At 47.8% G+C, this 19,052-nt stretch overlaps 1 protein-coding gene across 2 annotated transcripts in view; it reads left to right on the top strand.

Moving 5' to 3' along the window:
* Positions 1 to 18,390, top strand: part of LOC122938950 (cathelicidin-4-like) — a 75,383-nt gene extending 56,993 nt beyond the window's left edge. Inside the window, exon 4 of one of the 2 annotated variants that reach the window (XM_044294836.1) lies at positions 17,788 to 18,390. In XM_044294836.1, coding sequence (XP_044150771.1) covers positions 17,788 to 17,934 — 147 coding nt within the window. In that variant the 3' untranslated portion in view covers positions 17,935 to 18,390. Of the gene's footprint in view, positions 1 to 17,117; positions 17,458 to 17,787 lie in introns of those variants that run through there. The other variant, XM_044294837.1, reaches the window with a different exon arrangement.
* The last annotated feature ends 662 nt before the right edge of the window (positions 18,391 to 19,052 follow it).

The following is a 19,052-nucleotide window of genomic DNA, read 5'->3' as shown; positions in this document are numbered from 1 at the left end:
ACATTGTACTGTTGATGTTTGCATATATGTATATCTCATGTTTGCATTATAATAATGTTGGATAAAATATTGTTATTTAATAAACGGCTGCTATAGCCTTTCCACCAAGAATTCAGGTTTTGCGTGCTTACTGGGGGTAGGGGGGAGTGGTTGGTGGGAAGAGTCTGGAAATGATCTTACCTCCTTAAGTCAATGGACAAATGCAGTGAGCCGGACCATGGGTACAGTTACACGGACACCAATCATGCAGTGGGTCAGGATATGTGTATAATAGTCTATAGTTTTTGTTTGTGACGCCAATTGCAGCGTGCGCAGGGTACAGTCTCAGGGCCCTTTAAGGTAGCCGCGGAGGGATCCACTGCCTCCGGCTTGTGGCAAAGACGGAGGGCCCACTCTTCCTCACTAGCTGAGAGACTTAAATCTCTGGTGGGTGATCTTCATACACCAGCTCTCCTCGATAACCATTTGGTTCCATTTAGGTTGAGGGAGCGCCATCTTCACTGCTTCCTCGATCATGAAGAGTGCCAGAGATTTGGGTGGAGCCCAGAGGGAGAAGTCTTTACTCCCTTGGCTTACAATACAAAGTTCAAGGTGGGCAGTCTTTAGTTTTCCCGCTTCTAGGGGGCAGTATTTGACATCTTCGCGCTCTTGAGAGGCGTACAGTGGGTACAGTTACACGGACACCAATTATGCAGTGGGTCAGGATATGTGTATAATAGTCTATGTTTTTGTTTGTGACGCCAATTGCAGCGGGCGCAGGGTACAGTCTCAGGGCCTTTAAGGTGTTGCAACTCACGTACCAGGTGAGGAATGCCATTGTGGTATAATGTCTCTGTGTGATAGTAGGTATAGTGTCAATGGTGTCTCCTACCTGGGTACGGCTGGACTCCTGGATCCCGGCTCACTTGCAATAAATGAGTGTGTTGCTAGTAGGAGTAAATGAGGGTTTTAGTAGCAGTAAATGAGATCCAGACTTGAAGTATAATTCAACTCGTCTTTACTGAAGGCAGCATTAATCCATATGAGATACAGCATTAGTCTTTTAGGTCCCAGCAGGTATTTGGCAATGTATGGCAGGGATCAATATCTCTTCTGCATCTAGCATGTGCCTGGAGCTCTCTTGCAGGATTAGTCGTCTGCTTATGGCTCTGTGATATGTGGCAGGAATCTATCTTCTGCGCTGTCTTCTGCTGTGTTGGGGACTGACTAGCTGAGGAGGAATTTGGCTTCTCCTGGTCTCTGGATATTACTCACAGTTATGCTCACAGGGAATGGCTCTTCCTGGAGGTCTGGAGGTGGCTGCTTGCTTGTCAACCAGCTGAGGCTGAAGGGCTCATACTGGGAATGGTGATCTTTGGCCTCAGCCGAGGCACGATCCTGGGTTGGGATCCCTAGAACTGGGAGCTCCTACTTGCACAGCCTTCCCCAAGCAGGGGTAGCTGGCACACTAACACTAACTTCCTTTCTTCCCCATGAGACAGGACATGGGCCAGCCCACTTCTGCTCATAAAGGGGAAGCTAATCTGGAATAAACTATTCCAGTTTAGAAACACTAAACTGTCTAAGGTCCTGCTGACACATTGCTGCCACCTGCTGGTGTACATGGAAATTACAGCAAATTCATGAAACAGGCCTAGAAAATGCACAATATTGAGGATGTGATATCACATTATACAAGATGACAAGATAAATACACTTAACATGTGGTAGCGGGAAAAAAGAGTGTAGTAACATAACTCTGGGATGTTACACAAACACACGGCGCACCTTCACCAGTAGCTCAGGCAAATTGGGGTAGGTTTTGAGAAACCGCTGAACCACTAAGTTGAAGATGTGGGCTAGGCATGGTATGTGTGTGAGCTTGCCGAGCTCCAAAGCCTCCACCAAGTTACGGCCATTACCAGACACAACAAACAACCATGCCGGGTGGTAGGTTGAGTGGCGAGAGCCACAGCTCAGTCAGGTCCCTTATCCCCAGCTCTGCGGCGGTGTGCTGTTTGTCCCCTAAGCAGATCAGCTTCAGCATGGCCTGTTGCCGCTTCCCCACAGCAGTGCTACACTGCTTCCAGCTACCGACTGATGTCTGAAAAACCATCCCTGGAAAAAGTTGCATACCGGCCCCACAGCATTGCGTCATTATTTACTGGTTTATAAAAGGGGAAAGCATTAATTTTAAAACACGAATATGAACTTTGCCCCATAATAGCTCTTTTGTAGAACCCCCATTGTTCATATTATCACAGTAGACCAGCTTTTCCCAACCAGGATGCCTCCAGCTATTGCAAAACTACAACTCTCAGCATGCCCAGACAGCGTTTGGCTGTCGGGGCATGCTGGGAGATGTCGATTTGCAACAGCTGGAGGCATCCTGGTAGGGAAACACTACAGTAGACCATTGTCCCTTCCAATTGGGTCAGAACTAAGAATAATCAAAGAACTTTACTTTAAGGAATGGAAGACACAGTTCCAAACTCTTCCTTTATATTAGTTACTAAACACACAAAAAAACAGTAGTTGATGAATAGTGCAAAAAAAAAACTTAAGAGGGAAAAAAGTGCAAATAAACCTTTTGAGGTAAAAAGTGCAAAATGTTATACTAAACTATGTGACCATGGAGCATGCTGGTATAACCTGGGCATTGCCTGTATATAACTATATATGTACAGCTGGTATAAGTTATACATCTTCTTGTATACAGTGATATGGAGCATGCTGGTATAACCTGGGTATCTCCTGTATATAATTATATATGTACAGCTGGTATAACCTGGACATCTCCTGTATATAACTATATATGTACAGCTGGTATAACCTGGGCATCTCCTGTATATAATTATATATGTACAGCTGGTATAACCTGGGTATTTCCTGTATATGATTATATATGTACAGCTGGTATAACCTGGGCATCTCCTGTATATAATTATATATGTATAGCTGGTATAACCTGGGTATCTCCTGTATATAATTATATATGTACAGCTGGTATAACCCGGGCATCTTCTGTATATAATTCTATATGTACAGCTGGTATAACCTGGGCCTCTCCTGTATATAATTATATATGTATAGCTGGTATAACCTGGGTATCTCCTGTATATAATTATATATGTACAGCTGGTATAACCCGGGCATCTTCTGTATATAATTATATATGTACAGCTGGTATAACCTGGGCATCTCCTGTATATAATTATATATGTATAGCTGGTATAACCTGGGTATCTCCTGTATATAATTTTATATGTACAGCTGGTATAACCTGGGTATCTCCTGTATATGATTATATATGTACAGCTGGTATAACCCGGGCATCTCCTGTATATAATTATATACATACAGCTGGTATAAGTTATACATCTTCTTGTATACAGTGATATGGAGCATGCTGGTATAACCTGGGCATCTCCTGTATATAATTCTTTATGTACAGCTGGTATCAGTTATGCATCTTCTTGTATATAGTGATATGGAGCATGCTGGTATAACCTGGGCATCTCCTGTATATAATTATATATGTACAGCTGGTATAACCTGGGTATCTCCTGTATATAATTATATATGTACAGCTGGTATAGCCTGGGTATCTCCTGTATATAATTCTTTATGTACAGCTGGTATCAGTTATGCATCTTCTTGTATATAGTGATATGGAGCATGCTGGTATAGCCTGGGTATCTTCTGTATACAATTATATATGTAGAGCTGGTATAAGTTATACATCTTCTTGTATACAGTGTGTAACTTATACCAGCTGTACATATATCATTATATACAGGAGGTACCCAGGTTATACCAGCATGGTCCATTAAAGATTTATAATTTATACCAGCTGTTAGCTGTACATTTATAATGATGATATCCAGATGACGTCTAGGTTATTCCAACTTAGTACATATTTAATTTATACTCAGATATATAGTCCTCCTGTGCATTGAACAGAATCGCACCCGTGCTCTGCAGCCTCTCCCGCCTGAACTAAAGGTACGCGCCGTCGGATGTGCCACTCACGCAGCAGCGCTGATGACGTGCGACGTCACGTCATACAGCACATTGTGCAGTCCTGTGCTGCCCCGACCTGCTCTCTGTGATCAGCACAGCCGGCAGTGCAGCAGTCAGCTAGTAGCTACACTGGCCAAGGAGCCTCCTCGCTGTCGGCATGGCCAGCCGTGCGGCAGTCAGCTACACACCTACACCGGCCAAGGAGCCTCCTCGCTGTCGCCTGCGGCCGGCCGTGCGGCAGTCAGCTACACACCTACACCGGCCAAGGAGCCTCCTCGCTGTCGGCACGGCCAGCCGTGCGGCAGTCAGCTACACACCTACACCTGCCAAGTAGCCTCCTTGCTGTCGCCTGCGGCCAGCCGTGCTCAGTCAGGACTACCGGCCTAACAGGAATTTTCCCGGTATCCCGGTAGGCCAGTTCGGCCCTGTGCACGCAGATAATTCGGAGGTGGAATTGGAGGAGGAGGCAGAGGAGGAGAAGTGGGTGTTAGAGCCACTAACGTAGGTGCTGGAGGAAACCCTGGACGACGTAGGGCCGGCAATCCTTGGCGTCGGTAGCACCTGTGCCATCCCAGGGTACAGGTCGATCCCGGCCTCCACAACGTTCACCCAGTGTGCCGTCAGGGAAATGTAGCGTCTCCGGCCACCAGCACTTGTCCATGTGTCCGTGGTTAAGTGGACCTTCCCAGTAACTGCGTTGGTCGGGGCACGGGTGATGTTACAGGACACATGCTCGTGTAAGGCGGGCACGGCACACCGTGAAAAATAGTGGCGGCTGGGGACTGCGTAACGAGGGACGGCTGCCGACATCAGTCTGCGGAAGGCCTCAGTGTCCACAAGCCTATATGGCAACATTTCCAGGGCCAGTAATTTGGAAAGTAGCGCATTTAGTGCTATGGCCTGTGGGTGGGTGGCTGGGTATTTGCGCTTGCGTTCAAATGCCTGGGGTAAGGACATTTGTACACTGCGCTGGGACATAGAAGTGGATGTGGTCGCTGATGGTGCTTGCGAAGGTCCAGGTGCAGGGCGGGAGGCATCCGGGCCTGCGCCTTCGACAAGGGATTGGCCAGCACGTACCATAGGGGTAGAGGAGGCAGTGGTGTGAACCGCAGAAAAAGATTGTGGACCCAGGCGTTCGTCCAACTTATCACGGTGCTTGGATGCCATGTGGCGGATCATGCTTTTGGTGGTGAGGTTGCTAGTGTTCACGCCCCGGCTCATTTTCATATGGCACAGGTTGCAAATGGCAATTCTTTTGTCGTCAGCACTTTCCTCAAAAAAGCACCAGACTGCGGAACACCTACCCCTTGGCAAGGGAGATTGCCGCAAGGGGGTGCTGGTGCTCCGGGGAACAGTTGCGGGCCTGTGTGGTGTAGCCTGCCTCCTCCCTTTTGCCACCCCACTGCCTCTTCCAGCCTGTTGCAGTGCTGCCTATCCCTCCCCCTCTGTACTGCTGTCCTCGCTCGGCTTTCCACCTTCCCAGGTTGGGTCAGTGACCCCATCGTCCACCACCTCCTCTTCCACTTCCTCACTCTGATCATCCTCCTGATTTGTTGACCTAACCACAACCTCAGTGATTGACAACTGTGTCTTATCCTCTTTATTAACCTCTTGAGACAGTAATTGCGGTTGAATTATTGACAACTGTGTCTCATCATCATCCACCTCATTAAACACTAATTGCCGTTCCCCACCGTCATCTTCTTGTGACTGTGGATGTTTAAGAAGTGGGGAATCAGGGCACAAGATCTCATGTCCCGCTTCAAGCCTGCTTGGCGAGAGGGCCAAATCAAGTAATGGCGCTGAAAAGAGCTCCTCGGAATATCCAAGTGTGGGATCACTTGTTTGGCCAGACTGTAAATGGTGGGAGGAAGGAGGATCAGGGTGAGGATTGTGTTGACCAGACTCTTGACTACTGAGACTGTACTAGATGGAAGACAGGGTGGTTCTTAACCGACTGGAAGCATTATCTGCTGCAATCCAACCGACCACCTGGTCGCACTGGTCTGACTTCAAGAGTGGTGTCCTGCGCAGCTCTGCAAACTGGGACATGAAGCTATGTGTCTTGGATGATTGTTTTTCTTGTGCTCTGGCAGCAGGCACTGCTCCTCCGCGCCCAGGGCCACAGCCTCTGCGTGCACCATCAGCAGCACATCCACCTCCCCGTCCCTTACTGCTCGCTTTCTTCATTTTAAATGTTATATATGCTTGAAAGTCTGTCACACGTACAGAAGTGTAGAATTTGGAAGTGTATGCGCAAAAAAATGTACAAAGGTATTTGTGATATTTTGTGATATTTTTGGAATGCGCACACTTTAAACAGGAGATGTGGCGCGGATAATTTAACTGTCCGCGGGGGACACCGTCTACAGAAAAATGCACTGGATGTCACTGATATTTTAGGGATGTGCACACTTTACACAGGAGATTTGGAGCAGATAATTTAACTGTCCGCAGCGGACTATTACACAGTATTTAGCTCAGGATGCGCTAAAAATATATATTGCTGCTATCACACACAATAATCCTTAAAAAGACTTTTGGGTCTCTGAATAGTTTTTTGTATAAATATCTTCCTATTACAATCCCTACACTGTCTGTCCCTTCCTATGCACAGCTCTCCCTAACACTGAATTTAGAAACATATATTGCTGTTGTCACACACAATAGTCCTTACAAGGACTTTTGGGTCTATAAAATGTTTTTGTAGAAAAATGTAATTCAATTACACTCCCTACACTATCTGTCCCTTCCTATGCTCAGCTCTCCCTGACTTAGAATGAGCCGAACACGCGTCATCGGGTGCTATATAGCACCCGATGACGCGTTCCGGTCAGCCAATCACTGTAATGTAAGCTGCTTAGCAGCTGCGAAACGTGCGGGGAGGAGACTCAAGCATGGCGCTCGAGCACATGTGGTACTTGGCCGAGTACCGCCATGTTCCGAGCATAGCGATGCTTGAGTAGAACTGGTATTCGGACGAGCATGCTCACTCAACACTAGCCTCCACCATTGTTCATCCAGTCTTGGCAGCAATCCATAACTCAATTCTGAAAAAAATCAGCCCAATATTTGTCTGAACCTTACAGAAGAGAAGGAATGTGGAAGCCTTGGAGACATCAGGACTCAGTTACACTTTATGGAGACTTACAGTTACAGGATAATATGCTGCTCGCCCATAGACATCACTAAAGGTAGCTCACTATATAAAGATCATACAGCCACCACTAGAGGGAGCTCACTACATACAGATTATACAGCCACCACTAGAGGGAGCTCACTATATACAGATTATACAGCCACCACTAGAGGGAGCTCACTATATACAGATCATACAGCCACAACTAGAGGGAGCTCACTACATACAGATTATACAGCCACCATTAGAAGGAGCTCACTGCATACAGGATATAGAGCCACCACTAGAGGAATCTCACTACATACAGATTATACAGTTACCACTAGGTGGAGCTCACTACATACAGATATATACAGCCACCACTAGAGGGAGCTCACTACATACAGATTATACAGCCACCACTAGAGGGAGCTCACTACATACAGATTATACAGCCTCCACTAGAGGGAGCTCACTACATACAGATTATACAGCCACCACTAGAGGGAGCTCACTACATACAGATTATACAGCCACCACTAGGGGGAGCTCACTACATACAAATTATACAGCTACCACCAGGGGGAGCGCATTACATACAGATTATCCGCCTCCAGACCGCCTAACGAAGGATCGCGGTCCGGAGGCGGCAGCTCTGCGCACAGTCACGCGTCTACGCGCCATCTCGCGAGACGCGTGACTTCCTGTGAACGCGCGCGCGTTCGCAGGATCGGCCGGTAAGAGACAGGATCTACAGCCTGCCAGCAGCGATCGTTCGCTGGCAGGCTGTAGATGCGATTTTTTTAACCCCTAACAGGTATATTAGACGCTGTTTGGATCGATAACTGCTACCTGGTCCTCTGGTGGTCCCTTTTGTTTGGATCGACCACCAGAGGACACAGGCAGCTCTGTAAAGTAGCACCAAACACCACTACACTACACTACACCCCCCCCCCTGTCACTTATTAACCCCTTATGAACCCCTGATCACCCCATATAGACTCCCTGATCACCCCCCTGTCATTGATCACCCCCCTGTAAGGCTTCATTCAGACGTCCGTATGTGTTTTGCGGATCCGTGGATCCGCAAAACATGACACCGTGGATCCGCAAAACACATACGGACATCTGAATGGAGCCTTACAGGGGGTTATCAATGACAGGGGGGTGATCACCCCATATACACTCCCTGATCACCCCCCTGTCATTGATCACCCCCTCCTGTAAGGCTCCATTCAGACATTTTTTTGGCACAAGCTAGCAGAATTTTATTTTTATTTTTTCTTACAAAGTCTCATATTCCACTAACTTGTGTCGAAAAATAAAATCTCACATGAACTCACCATACCCCTCACGGAATCCAAATGCGTAAATTTTTTTTGTCATTTATATTCCAGACTTCTTCCCACGCTTTAGGGCCCCTAAAATGCCAGGGCAGTATAAATACCCCACATGTGACCCCATTTCGGAAAGAAGACACCCCAAGTTATTCGCTGAGGGACATATTGAGTCCATGAAAGATTGAAATTTTTGTCCCAAGTTAGCGGAAAGGGAGACTTTGTGAGAAAAAAAAATAAATAAAAAATTTACGCTATCTTGTGCCCAAAAAAATAATTTCTATGAACTCGCCATGCCCCTCATTGAATACCTTGGGGTGTCTTCTTTCCAAAATGGAGTCACATGTGGGGTATTTATACTGCCCTTGCATTTTAGGGGCCCGAAAGCGTGAGAAGAAGTCTGGGATCCAAATGTCTAAAAATGCCCTCCTAAAAGGAATTTGGGCCCCTTTGCGCATCTAGGCTGCAAAAAAGTGTCACACATGTGGTATCGCCGTACTCAGGAGAAGTTGGGCAATGTGTTTTGGAGTGTCATTTTACATATACCCATGCTGGGTGAGATAAATATCTTGGTCAAATGCCAACTTTGTATAAAAAAATTGGAAAAGTTGTCTTTTGCTGAGATATTTCTCTCACCCAACATGGGTATATGTAAAAAGACACCCCAAAACACATTGTCCAACTTTTGCTGAGTACGGCGATTCCACATGTGTGACACTTTTTTGCAGCCTAGGTGGGCAAAGGGGCCCACATTCCAAAGAGCACCTTTCGGATTTGACAGGGCATTTTTTACAGATTTTGATTTCAAACTACTTCTCACGCATCTAGGCCCCTAAAATGCCAGGGCAGTATAACTACCCCACAAGTGACCCCATTTTGGAAAGAAGACACCCCAAGGTATTTCATGATGGGCATAGTGAGTTCATGGAAGTTTTTATTTTTTGTCACAAGTTAGTGGAATATGAGACTTTGTAAGGAAATAAAAAAAATTAAAAAAATTCATCATTTTCCGCTAACTTGTGACAAAAAATAAAAAGTTCTATGAACTCACTATGCCCATCAGCGAATACCTTAGGGTGTCTTCTTCCGAAATGGTGTCATTTGTGGGGGTTTTCTACTGCCTGGGCATTGTAGAACCTCAGGAAACATGACAGGTGCTCAGAAAGTCAGAGCACATGTAACACAATAAATTTAGGGAAAAATTTATATATGGATGTCATTTTTTAAAAAAAGATTTACAACTGAAAGTGAAAATTTCGGTAAATTTCGATTAATAACAAAAAAAGTTAAAATGTCAGCAGCAATGAAATACCACCAAATGAAAGCTCTATTAGTGAGAAGAAAAGGAGGTAAAATTCATTTAGGTGGTAAGTTGCATGACCGAGCAATAAACGGTGAAAGTAGTGTAGTGCAGAAGTGTAAAAAGTGGCCTGGTCATTAAGGGTGCTTCAGCTAGGGGGGTTGAAGTGGTTATACAGCCACCACTAGAGAGAGCTCACTACATACAGATTAAATTCACCCCTAGAGGGAGCTCACTACATGCAGATTATACAGCCATCACTAAAGGGAGCTCACTACATGCAGATTATACAGCCACCACTAGAGGGAGCTCACTATATACAGATTATACAGCCACCACTGGAGGGAGCTCACTACATACAGATTATACAGCCACCACTAGAGGGAGCTCACTACATACAGATTGTACAGTTACCACTAGAGAGAGTTCAATACATACAGATTATAGACCTGCCACTAGAGGAAGCTCACTGCACACAGATTATACAACTGCCACTAGATGGAGCTCACTACATGCAGATTATACAACTGCCACTAGATGGAGCTCACTACATGCAGATTATACAGACATCACTAGAGGAAGCACACTGCATACAGATTATACAGCCACCACTAGAGAGAGCTAAGTACATACAAATTATACTGCCAACAGTAGGGGGAGCTCCATACATAAAGATTATACCACCACTACTAGGGGTAGTTTACTACATACAGTTTATACAATCATATTAGGGGAAGCTCACTAAATATAGACTATACAGCCAACACTAGAAGGAGCTCACTGCAAACAGGCTATAGATCTACCACTAGAGGGAGCTCACTACATACAGATTATACAGTTAACCAGCAGGTGGAACTCAATACATGCAGATTATACAGTTACCACTAGAGGGAGCTCACTAACTACAGATTATACAGCCAACACTAGGGGGAGCTCACTATTTTCAGATTATGCAGCAACCACTTAGGAAAGTTAACTACTTACAGATTATACTGCCAATTTATTACAAAGAGATTATACCACCACTACTAGGGGGAGCACACTACATACAGATTATACGGCCACCACTAGAAGGAGCTCACTACATAAAGATTATACAACCACCACTAGAGGGAGCTCACTACATACAGATTATACAACCCCCACTAGAGGGAGCTCACTACATACAGATTATACAGCCACCACCATAGGGGGCTCTGTACATAAAAATTATATAGCCACCACTAGAGGGAGCTCACTACATACAGATTATACAGCCACCACTAGAGGGAGCTCACTACATACAGATTATACAGCCACCACTAGGGAGAGCTCAGTACATAAAGATTATACTGTTAACACTAGAGGGAGCTAATTACATAGAGATTATGCCACCACTAGAGGGAGCTCACTACATACAGATTATACAGCCACCACTAGAGGGAGCTCACTACATACAGATTATACAGCCACCACTATGGAGAGCTCAGTACATAAAGATTATACTGTTAACACTAGAGGGAGCTCATTACATAGAGATTATGCCACCACTAGAGGGAGCTCACTATATACAGTTTATAAAGTCACTACTAGGAGGAGCTCACTACTTATAGTTTATGCAGATACCACTAGGGAGAGTTTACTAATTACAGATTATACAGCCACCACAAAAGGAATCACAGTACATACAGATTATACAGCCACCACTAAGGAGAGCTCACTGCATATAGGTTATACCGGCAACACTAAGGGGAATCATTACATAGAGATTATACCGCCACTACTAGGGGGAGCTCACTACATACCGTTTATACAGTCACCACTAGGGGGAGCTCACTACATGTAGATTATACAGCCACCACTAGAGGGAGCTCACTACATACAGATTATACAGCCACCACCATAGGGAGCTCTCTAGATAAAAATTATACAGCCACCACTAGAGGGAGCTCACTACATACAGATTATACAGCCACTACTAGCGGGAGCTCACTACATACAGATTATACAGCCACCACTAGAGGGAGCTCACTACATACAGATTATACAGCCACCTCTAGAGGGAGCTCACTACATACAGATTTTATTACAAGACCCGGAGGCTCATATTGCTATTCTCCTTCTTTACTCTGACCAATAGCAGCAAAGAACAAATAAAAATATTGAAACATGTCATCAGCCCCTCCCCATAGTCTCTCTATAACAGGCCACACCGCCTGCAAATCCTCCTCTTTCTTTGCTGCTGACCGCAGAGATAAGTATTGAGAATTTTCTGTTCATGTCATTATGACTCACATGTATTTATAGTGATACTGTTTGGCTTTGGTTTATCTTGTTTTGGTTTTTTCCCCCTTTTTGGGGCGATTTGGGGCCATTTATTGCTATATTTATTCCTGTATATATATATATGTGCTCTTTTGGGTTTCTGTTTGTGTGAACTTGGGTTTTCCCTTATTACCTCCTCGCCTGCTGGCATTTAGGAGGTTACTCTTGCGCTCCCCTTTAGTTGCGTTCCGTTCATATCCCCGCGCTTACTGCGCCTATCTGTGCCCTTCTTCTGCTCCTCCTCCCTTTCTGGCGGGTCTCTTTCCCGCCGCTTACCTCAGCGCGGCTGCGGCGTCTCCCTCGGCTCTTCCTGACAGGCGCGCCCGAGATCTCGCGAGATCTCGGGCACTTCCGCTTCCGCCTGTGACGTCATCACAGATCGGAGCTCCGGCTGCATCGCTGCGTCCTCGGTCTTTCTTGCAGGTTTTTCTCTTAGCGGTTCTATCCCTTTACTGGTCTTGGGGCAAATCCCCTCTGCCAGCCTTCCCCATCTAGTGTCCTCTATCATTAATACTGCAGTTAGCTTATATATTTTTGACAGCATTAATAGTGCCATCATGCCTAAGAATGTGCATGCTGCCCAGGGCCCTGCAGAGGAGGATCTTCCTCTAATGGAATTAACCCCTTCAGGGGAAGATGGCCATGCCCCGATCCCTGGCGGTCATGATACGGATTTTCAGGCGTCCATATCTAGCGCCATTGCTGCAGCCATGGGATCTATGACTTCTGTCATCTCCCAGACTATTGCCCAGGCCCTTGCGGCCCATCCAGCTACCTCTCAAACCCCACAGCCCGTCATGGTGTCCCCACCCACCGGGCCAGTGATTTCTGCCTCCAGAAAAAGGAATAGTAAGGGTGATGATGTTTCCACCAATGTTGGCGCGCTTGGTCCGCGCAAGAGAGCCCGTACGCGTCGGGCAGAACGCACGCGCAACTGGAAAAGTGCTAGAGCACTGCAGGAAATGGATTCCGATTCTGAGATCGGATCTGAGGAGGAGGCTTTAGATGACGCCTTTGAGGAGGCAGAGGAGGACCCATCAGGGGTCATGGAAGATAACCCCTTACCCGGGTGCAGCTCCATGGGTTCGGCAGCGGACGTGTCCTTGACAGACCCATCAGGGGAACCGCTCTTTGACCCGGATTCCCTACACCACCCTCGGTCTGCGGAGTGGTTGCCGTTGGAGCACGTCTCCAAATATTTGGAGGCCCGAGTGCGTTGCCCCCTCTCCAAAGAGGCGCGCAACAAGATTAGGGCAGAATGCCCCAGACCCATAATCCCGAACAGGGTTTGCGAGACTCCAGCGGTAGACCCCAAAATGACCCAATTCCTCGCCAAATCTGGGTGGAATCCGAGAAAGGGTCTGGAGTCAGCCCTGCGTGCGTGTCAGGACAAGCTCCTGGACATATTTGGCCCCCTGGCAAAGATTTTCGACTTGGCCGAGGTTGCCAAGGCCGAGGGTAAGCAGGTAGACCCTCTAGAGCTGCGCGAGTGGGTGCAGCGCGCGATTTGCGTAGCAGGAAACGTTAACACGTCCCTGGATATTGAACGGCGCAAGGCCATACTTTTCAAGGTTGAGCCTAAACTCTCCAACTTGGCGCTTACCGAAGCCGGTAAGGAGGCCCAGGGCCTGCTGTTTGGCGAGTCCTTTATTAAGGACTTAGGACGGTTCGTCGGTGCTTTTACAGCACTCGATAAGGCCCAAAGTTCAATGAAGCGGGTGTTTCACGGTAGGGTCTCTACCAGGGCCGGCAGTTTCAGGGGCCGTCTGTCCGGCCGTGCCCATTTTCAGTCCCGTGCTACGGGCAGAGGCTCCTTCTCCCAGAGACCTGCGTTCCAGGAGCAGAGGCGAGAGTCATCATCCTTTTTCCCTTCCCGGGGAGGATCCTGGAGGCCTAGAGGATACAGAGGAAACCCTGGTTCCAGACGACCTTATGGTAAGACCGATGCCTCATTTCAATTCTTTGACTGTTTGTGTAGGGGGCAGACTCCGGCTCTTTTCTCCAGCTTGGTCGCGCATCACCTCGGACCACTGGATTCTCTCCACGGTCAGGGGTTTCCACATAGAGCTGACATCTTCTCATCTATCCATTCCGCCCCCACACCCGGCAGTGCTGTCGGTAGAGAGCCGCATACGTGTGGACTCAGAGCTATCAGATCTCTTCCGCAAAGGGGCCATAGAGCCGGCTCCGGCATCCACTGGCGCGGTAATCAGCAACATTTTCTTGGTGGCGAAAAAAGGGGGCCAGCTACGGCCCGTCATCAATTTACGCGCTCTCAACGCGTTCGTCAGGTACCGCCATTTCAAGATGGAGGGCATCCATCTCCTTCGGGACCTACTTCAGGTGGGCGATTGGATGGTCAAGTTGGACCTGAAGGACGCTTATCTTACCGTCCCTGTCGAGGACGCGTCCAGGGACCTTCTATGTTTCCTTTGGAAGGACAGGGTTTGGCGGTTTACATGCCTCCCTTTCGGCCTTTCTTCAGCTCCGTGGTGTTTCACCAAGCTGATGCGCCCTGCTATGGCCTGGCTACGCAGTCGGGGAGTTCGCCTCATCGTCTATCTGGACGACATCCTGATCATGGCACAGGATCATGCGGTGTTGCTGACTCACCTTCGCTGGACTATGGATCTCCTGTTGGAGCTGGGTTTCCTTCTCAATCAGGAGAAGTCCTGTCTCACCCCGGCTCGCGAGATGGAGTTCCTGGGGTTTCTGGTGGATTCCACGGCAGGGACTCTCAGCCTACCACCGTCCAAGGTTCGGTCCATTCGGAAGGAATTGTGCAGAGCCCAGTCGTCCTCCCAGATCCCGTTGCGTCAACTGGCCAGGATCATAGGGCTTCTAGCGTCATCTATCCAGGCGGTCTTCCCAGCCCCACTACATTACCGGGCCCTCCAGCGTCTGAAGATTTTCCACCTCCGGAAAGGGGTTTCCTATGCGGATTGGATTTCCCTGGACGAGGAAACCAAGGAGGAGTTGTCCTGGTGGATCCACAATTTACAAGCTTGGAACGGCAAAGCCATTTTCGGTCATCGTCCGGACTTCGTAGTGGATTCGGATGCCAGCCTGTCGGGCTGGGGAGCTCACTGCGAGGGGATCTCAACCGGAGGCGGCTGGTCAGCGGACGAAGCGGGATTCCATATCAATGCGCTGGAACTGTTGGCAGGTTCGTTCGCAATCAGGAGTTTCACGAGAGACACGGCCAAGGCCTGCATTCAACTTCGCATGGACAACGTGTCGGCAGTGCGTTACATCAATGGCATGGGCGGTACACGTTCCACCATCCTATCTCGGTTGGCGAAGGATTTCTGGGACTACTGTCTGGACAAGGAGTTGATTGTCTTGGCGGAATATCTTCCGGGCGTCCAGAACATTCGGGCAGATTGGAGCTCTCGATATCTCTCCGACTCCAGCGACTGGCAGTTACATCCAGCGGTGTTCCGGTCCTTAACGTCTCTTTGGGGGCATTGCTGTATCGACCTGTTTGCCTCCCGCCTGAACACGCAGCTGCCACGTTTCTACAGTTGGCGCCCGGACCCAGAGGCCGAAGCTGTGGACGCGTTCCTACACGATTGGTCGCGGGGTCTGCTCTACGCATTCCCCCCCTTCCAAATGATTCCCAGGACCCTGGTTCACGTACGCCGTCATTCAGCGGATCTGGTTCTGCTGGTCCCGTTTTGGACTTCCCAGTCGTGGTTTCCTCACCTTCTGGAGATGATGATGGAGACCCCGTACCTGCTCCCGACATCTCAGACTCTCCTCCGAGGTCCGAATCACCAGCTACATCCTCTTCTCCTGGACGGATCTCTGCGCCTGTTGGCGTGTCGAATTTCAGGGGACCCTGGGAGGTCCCGGGAGTTTCGGGAACAGCTAGAGTCCTTTTGGAGAACGCCTGGGCCCCAGGGACCAGAAGATCTTACAGATCTGCCTGGGGATCTTGGGATCGCTGGTGCGTGGCTAGGATCTTGGATCCCGTTTCGGCACCTGTGACGGAGATCTTGCACTTCCTATCTTCTCTTTTCGACCAGGGCAAGGCCTATCGCACGATCAGCCTTTTCAGGTCGGCCATTTCTGCGTCCCACCAGGGGTTTGACGGTACTCCTGCGGGGCAACATCCTTTGGTATGCCGTCTATTGCGCGGCTCTCGGATGTCTCGGCCTCCTAGACCTAGATTTTCGGCTACTTGGGACGTGTCTTGTGTCCTTTCCTTTCTATCTTCTTGGCCTCAGAATTCAGACCTCTCCTTAAGGCAACTGTCGGCGAAGCTCGTCACTCTTTTCTGTCTAATTTCCTGCAAGCGGGTGTCCGACGTCCGGGCTTTGGATCATGATGCCCGCTCGTATACTCCGGAGGGGGTCTCCTTTGACATCTCCAGGAGGACCAAGTCTCACATACGCTCAGTCGCTTATCCGTCTTTCCCGGCCTCGCCTTCTCTCTGTCCGGTGGAATGCCTCAAGGAGTATGAAGCTCGCACTTCCCTTCATCGATCACGGGAGTTTTCTCATCTTTCATTCGTCCTTTTGCCCCGGTGACCACTCCCACGCTGGCTAGGTGGATGAAGTGGATCATGGAGTTGGCGGGCGTGGACACTTCCATTTTTTCGGCACATTCCGCTAGGGGGGCATCCGCTACCTCTTTGGCGGTGTCTGGCGCCAGGTTGGAGGACATTTTGAAATTGGCGGACTGGTCCAGAGTCTCCACGTTCAGGGAATTTTACTTCCGTCCAGGTCCTCACGCTTTCTCATCAATCATTGAAAATTTGTCTTAACTTTGAACTCGCAATATGAGCCTCCGGGTCTTGTAATAAAATCAGGTGATTTTCCTATTTCATGACGTAAAGTCATGATTTTATTAAAGACACGGAGGCGAGTATTGCCCACCCTACGTTTTCCCTCCCTATGTGAGTTTAATATTGGAATGATTTTGATTGTATGTCATTTGCATATTGATTTAACTCTATGAGTTTTCTTTCCGGAGTAGGTTTGTCGCAACCATTTGTTTGTGCATACCATGCACCGATTTGCTTCTATCATGGTTCTGTTTTCGCCTTTTTCAGGTTGAGATCGGTCAGTTCCGTGGTGTCCTTTGTTCTACGTCCTGGTTCGGAGGGTCGGCAGTTCGGTTCCAGCCGGTCATGTGACGTGGACAGCTTCAGGAGGTTCTTCAAGGTTGTTCCTGGTGTTCCTGTTCGCTTCCGGATGGATGGCGCTTTTGTTCCCAGGCTGTTCCGGTTCCTGGTTGGCGGTTCGGTTGGACTGTTCGGTTCGGATTTACAAAGAAAGAGGAGGATTTGCAGGCGGTGTGGCCTGTTATAGAGAGACTATGGGGAGGGGCTGATGACATGTTTCAATATTTTTATTTGTTCTTTGCTGCTATTGGTCAGAGTAAAGAAGGAGAATAGCAATACTCGCCTCCGTGTCTTTAATAAAATCATGACTTTACGTCATGAAATAGGAAAATCACCTGATTATACAGCCACTACTAGAGGGAGCTCACTACATACAGATTATACAGCCACCACTAGAGGGAGCTCACTACATACAGATTATACAGCCACCACTATATTTTGGTTATCAGTGCTTTCAATTCTCAGAAGCCCTGCACCAGTGACAGTTGAGAATGCTCCAATTGACTAACAGCAAGCAAAGATCTTGAAACAAGGAAGTTGTGGAAGTCTCCTGATACCATAATTGTGCTTTATATCCATTGTTTTGTTGTTTTTGCAGCACGCCATCGAGAGGGACATCGTGGTCAAGGCACAGGGGACTTTCGATTTGTCTGTGGACCCTGAGAAGTCTCATAAGCAGAAATGTCTGGAGTGCATCTTCACCCTTCTCCCGAAACACAACTGGACCCCACCCCTGTCCAAGTGACCTGAACCCCACTTGCTCGTCCCTTTATTTTATAGAGGGGGGTGTCACACACAGATATTTTGTGTTGCAATTCTTCTCCTGTTTCAGATGCTTTGCTTGCTGTAAGGATACGGAAATGTTGCTGATATCCAGAGGCCACAGCTATGTTGACCAAGCAGCTGAGGGTTTGTTACACTGTACAAACAATGGAATCCTTTATCTTGTATAGCTTGTTATAATGTATCAGTCTGGAGTCTGGGCTGATTCACTCACAGAATATTGTCTGGACTGGATACAACTGTAACAAACCCTCAGACAGAAAACCTACCAGTGAAGGTTAGTGAAGTTCTGAGCTTCCAGCCTGCTGGGCAGCAGCTGCTCACTGAGGATTAGCTGTATGGGTCTCATCCCCATCCATCCCTTGGCTGAACTTGATGGACTTATGCTGCATTAGCAATATATCTATGTACAAACCGGATTCCAAAAAAGTTGGGACACTATACAAATCGTGAATAAAAACTGAATGCAATGATGTGGAGGTGCCAACTTCTAATATTTTATTCAGAATAGAACATAAATCACGGAACAAAAGTTTAAACTGAGAAAATGTACCATTTTAAGGGAAAAATATGTTGAATCAGAATTTCATGGTGTCAACAAATCCCCAAAAAGTTGGGACAAGGCCATTTTCACCACTGTGTGGCATCTCCCCTTCTTCTTACAACACTCAACAGACGTCTGGGGACCGAGGAGACCAGTTTCTCCAGTTTAGAAATAGGAATGCTCTCCCATTCTTGTCTAATACAGGCCTCTAACTGTTCCATCGTCTTGGGCCTTCTTTGTTGCACCTTCCTCTTTATGATGCGCCAAATGTTCTCTATAGGTGAAAGATCTGGACTGCAGACTGGCCATTTCAGTGCCCGGATCCTTCTCCTACGCAGCCATGATGTTGTGATTGATGCAGAATGTGGTCTGGCATTATCTTGTTGAAAAATGCAGGGTCTTCCCTGAAAGAGATGACGTCTGGATGGGAGCAGATGTTGCTCTAGAACCTGAATATATTTTTCTGCATTGATGGTACCTTTCCAGACATGCAAGCTGCCCATGCCACACGCACTCATGCAACCCCATACCATCAG

Source organism: Bufo gargarizans, chromosome 5 (assembly GCF_014858855.1).
Source record: "Bufo gargarizans isolate SCDJY-AF-19 chromosome 5, ASM1485885v1, whole genome shotgun sequence".
NCBI lineage: Eukaryota > Metazoa > Chordata > Amphibia > Anura > Bufonidae > Bufo > Bufo gargarizans.
The sequence above is the reverse complement of the archived record's forward strand: the minus strand, read 5'-3'. Positions and strand labels throughout refer to the sequence as shown.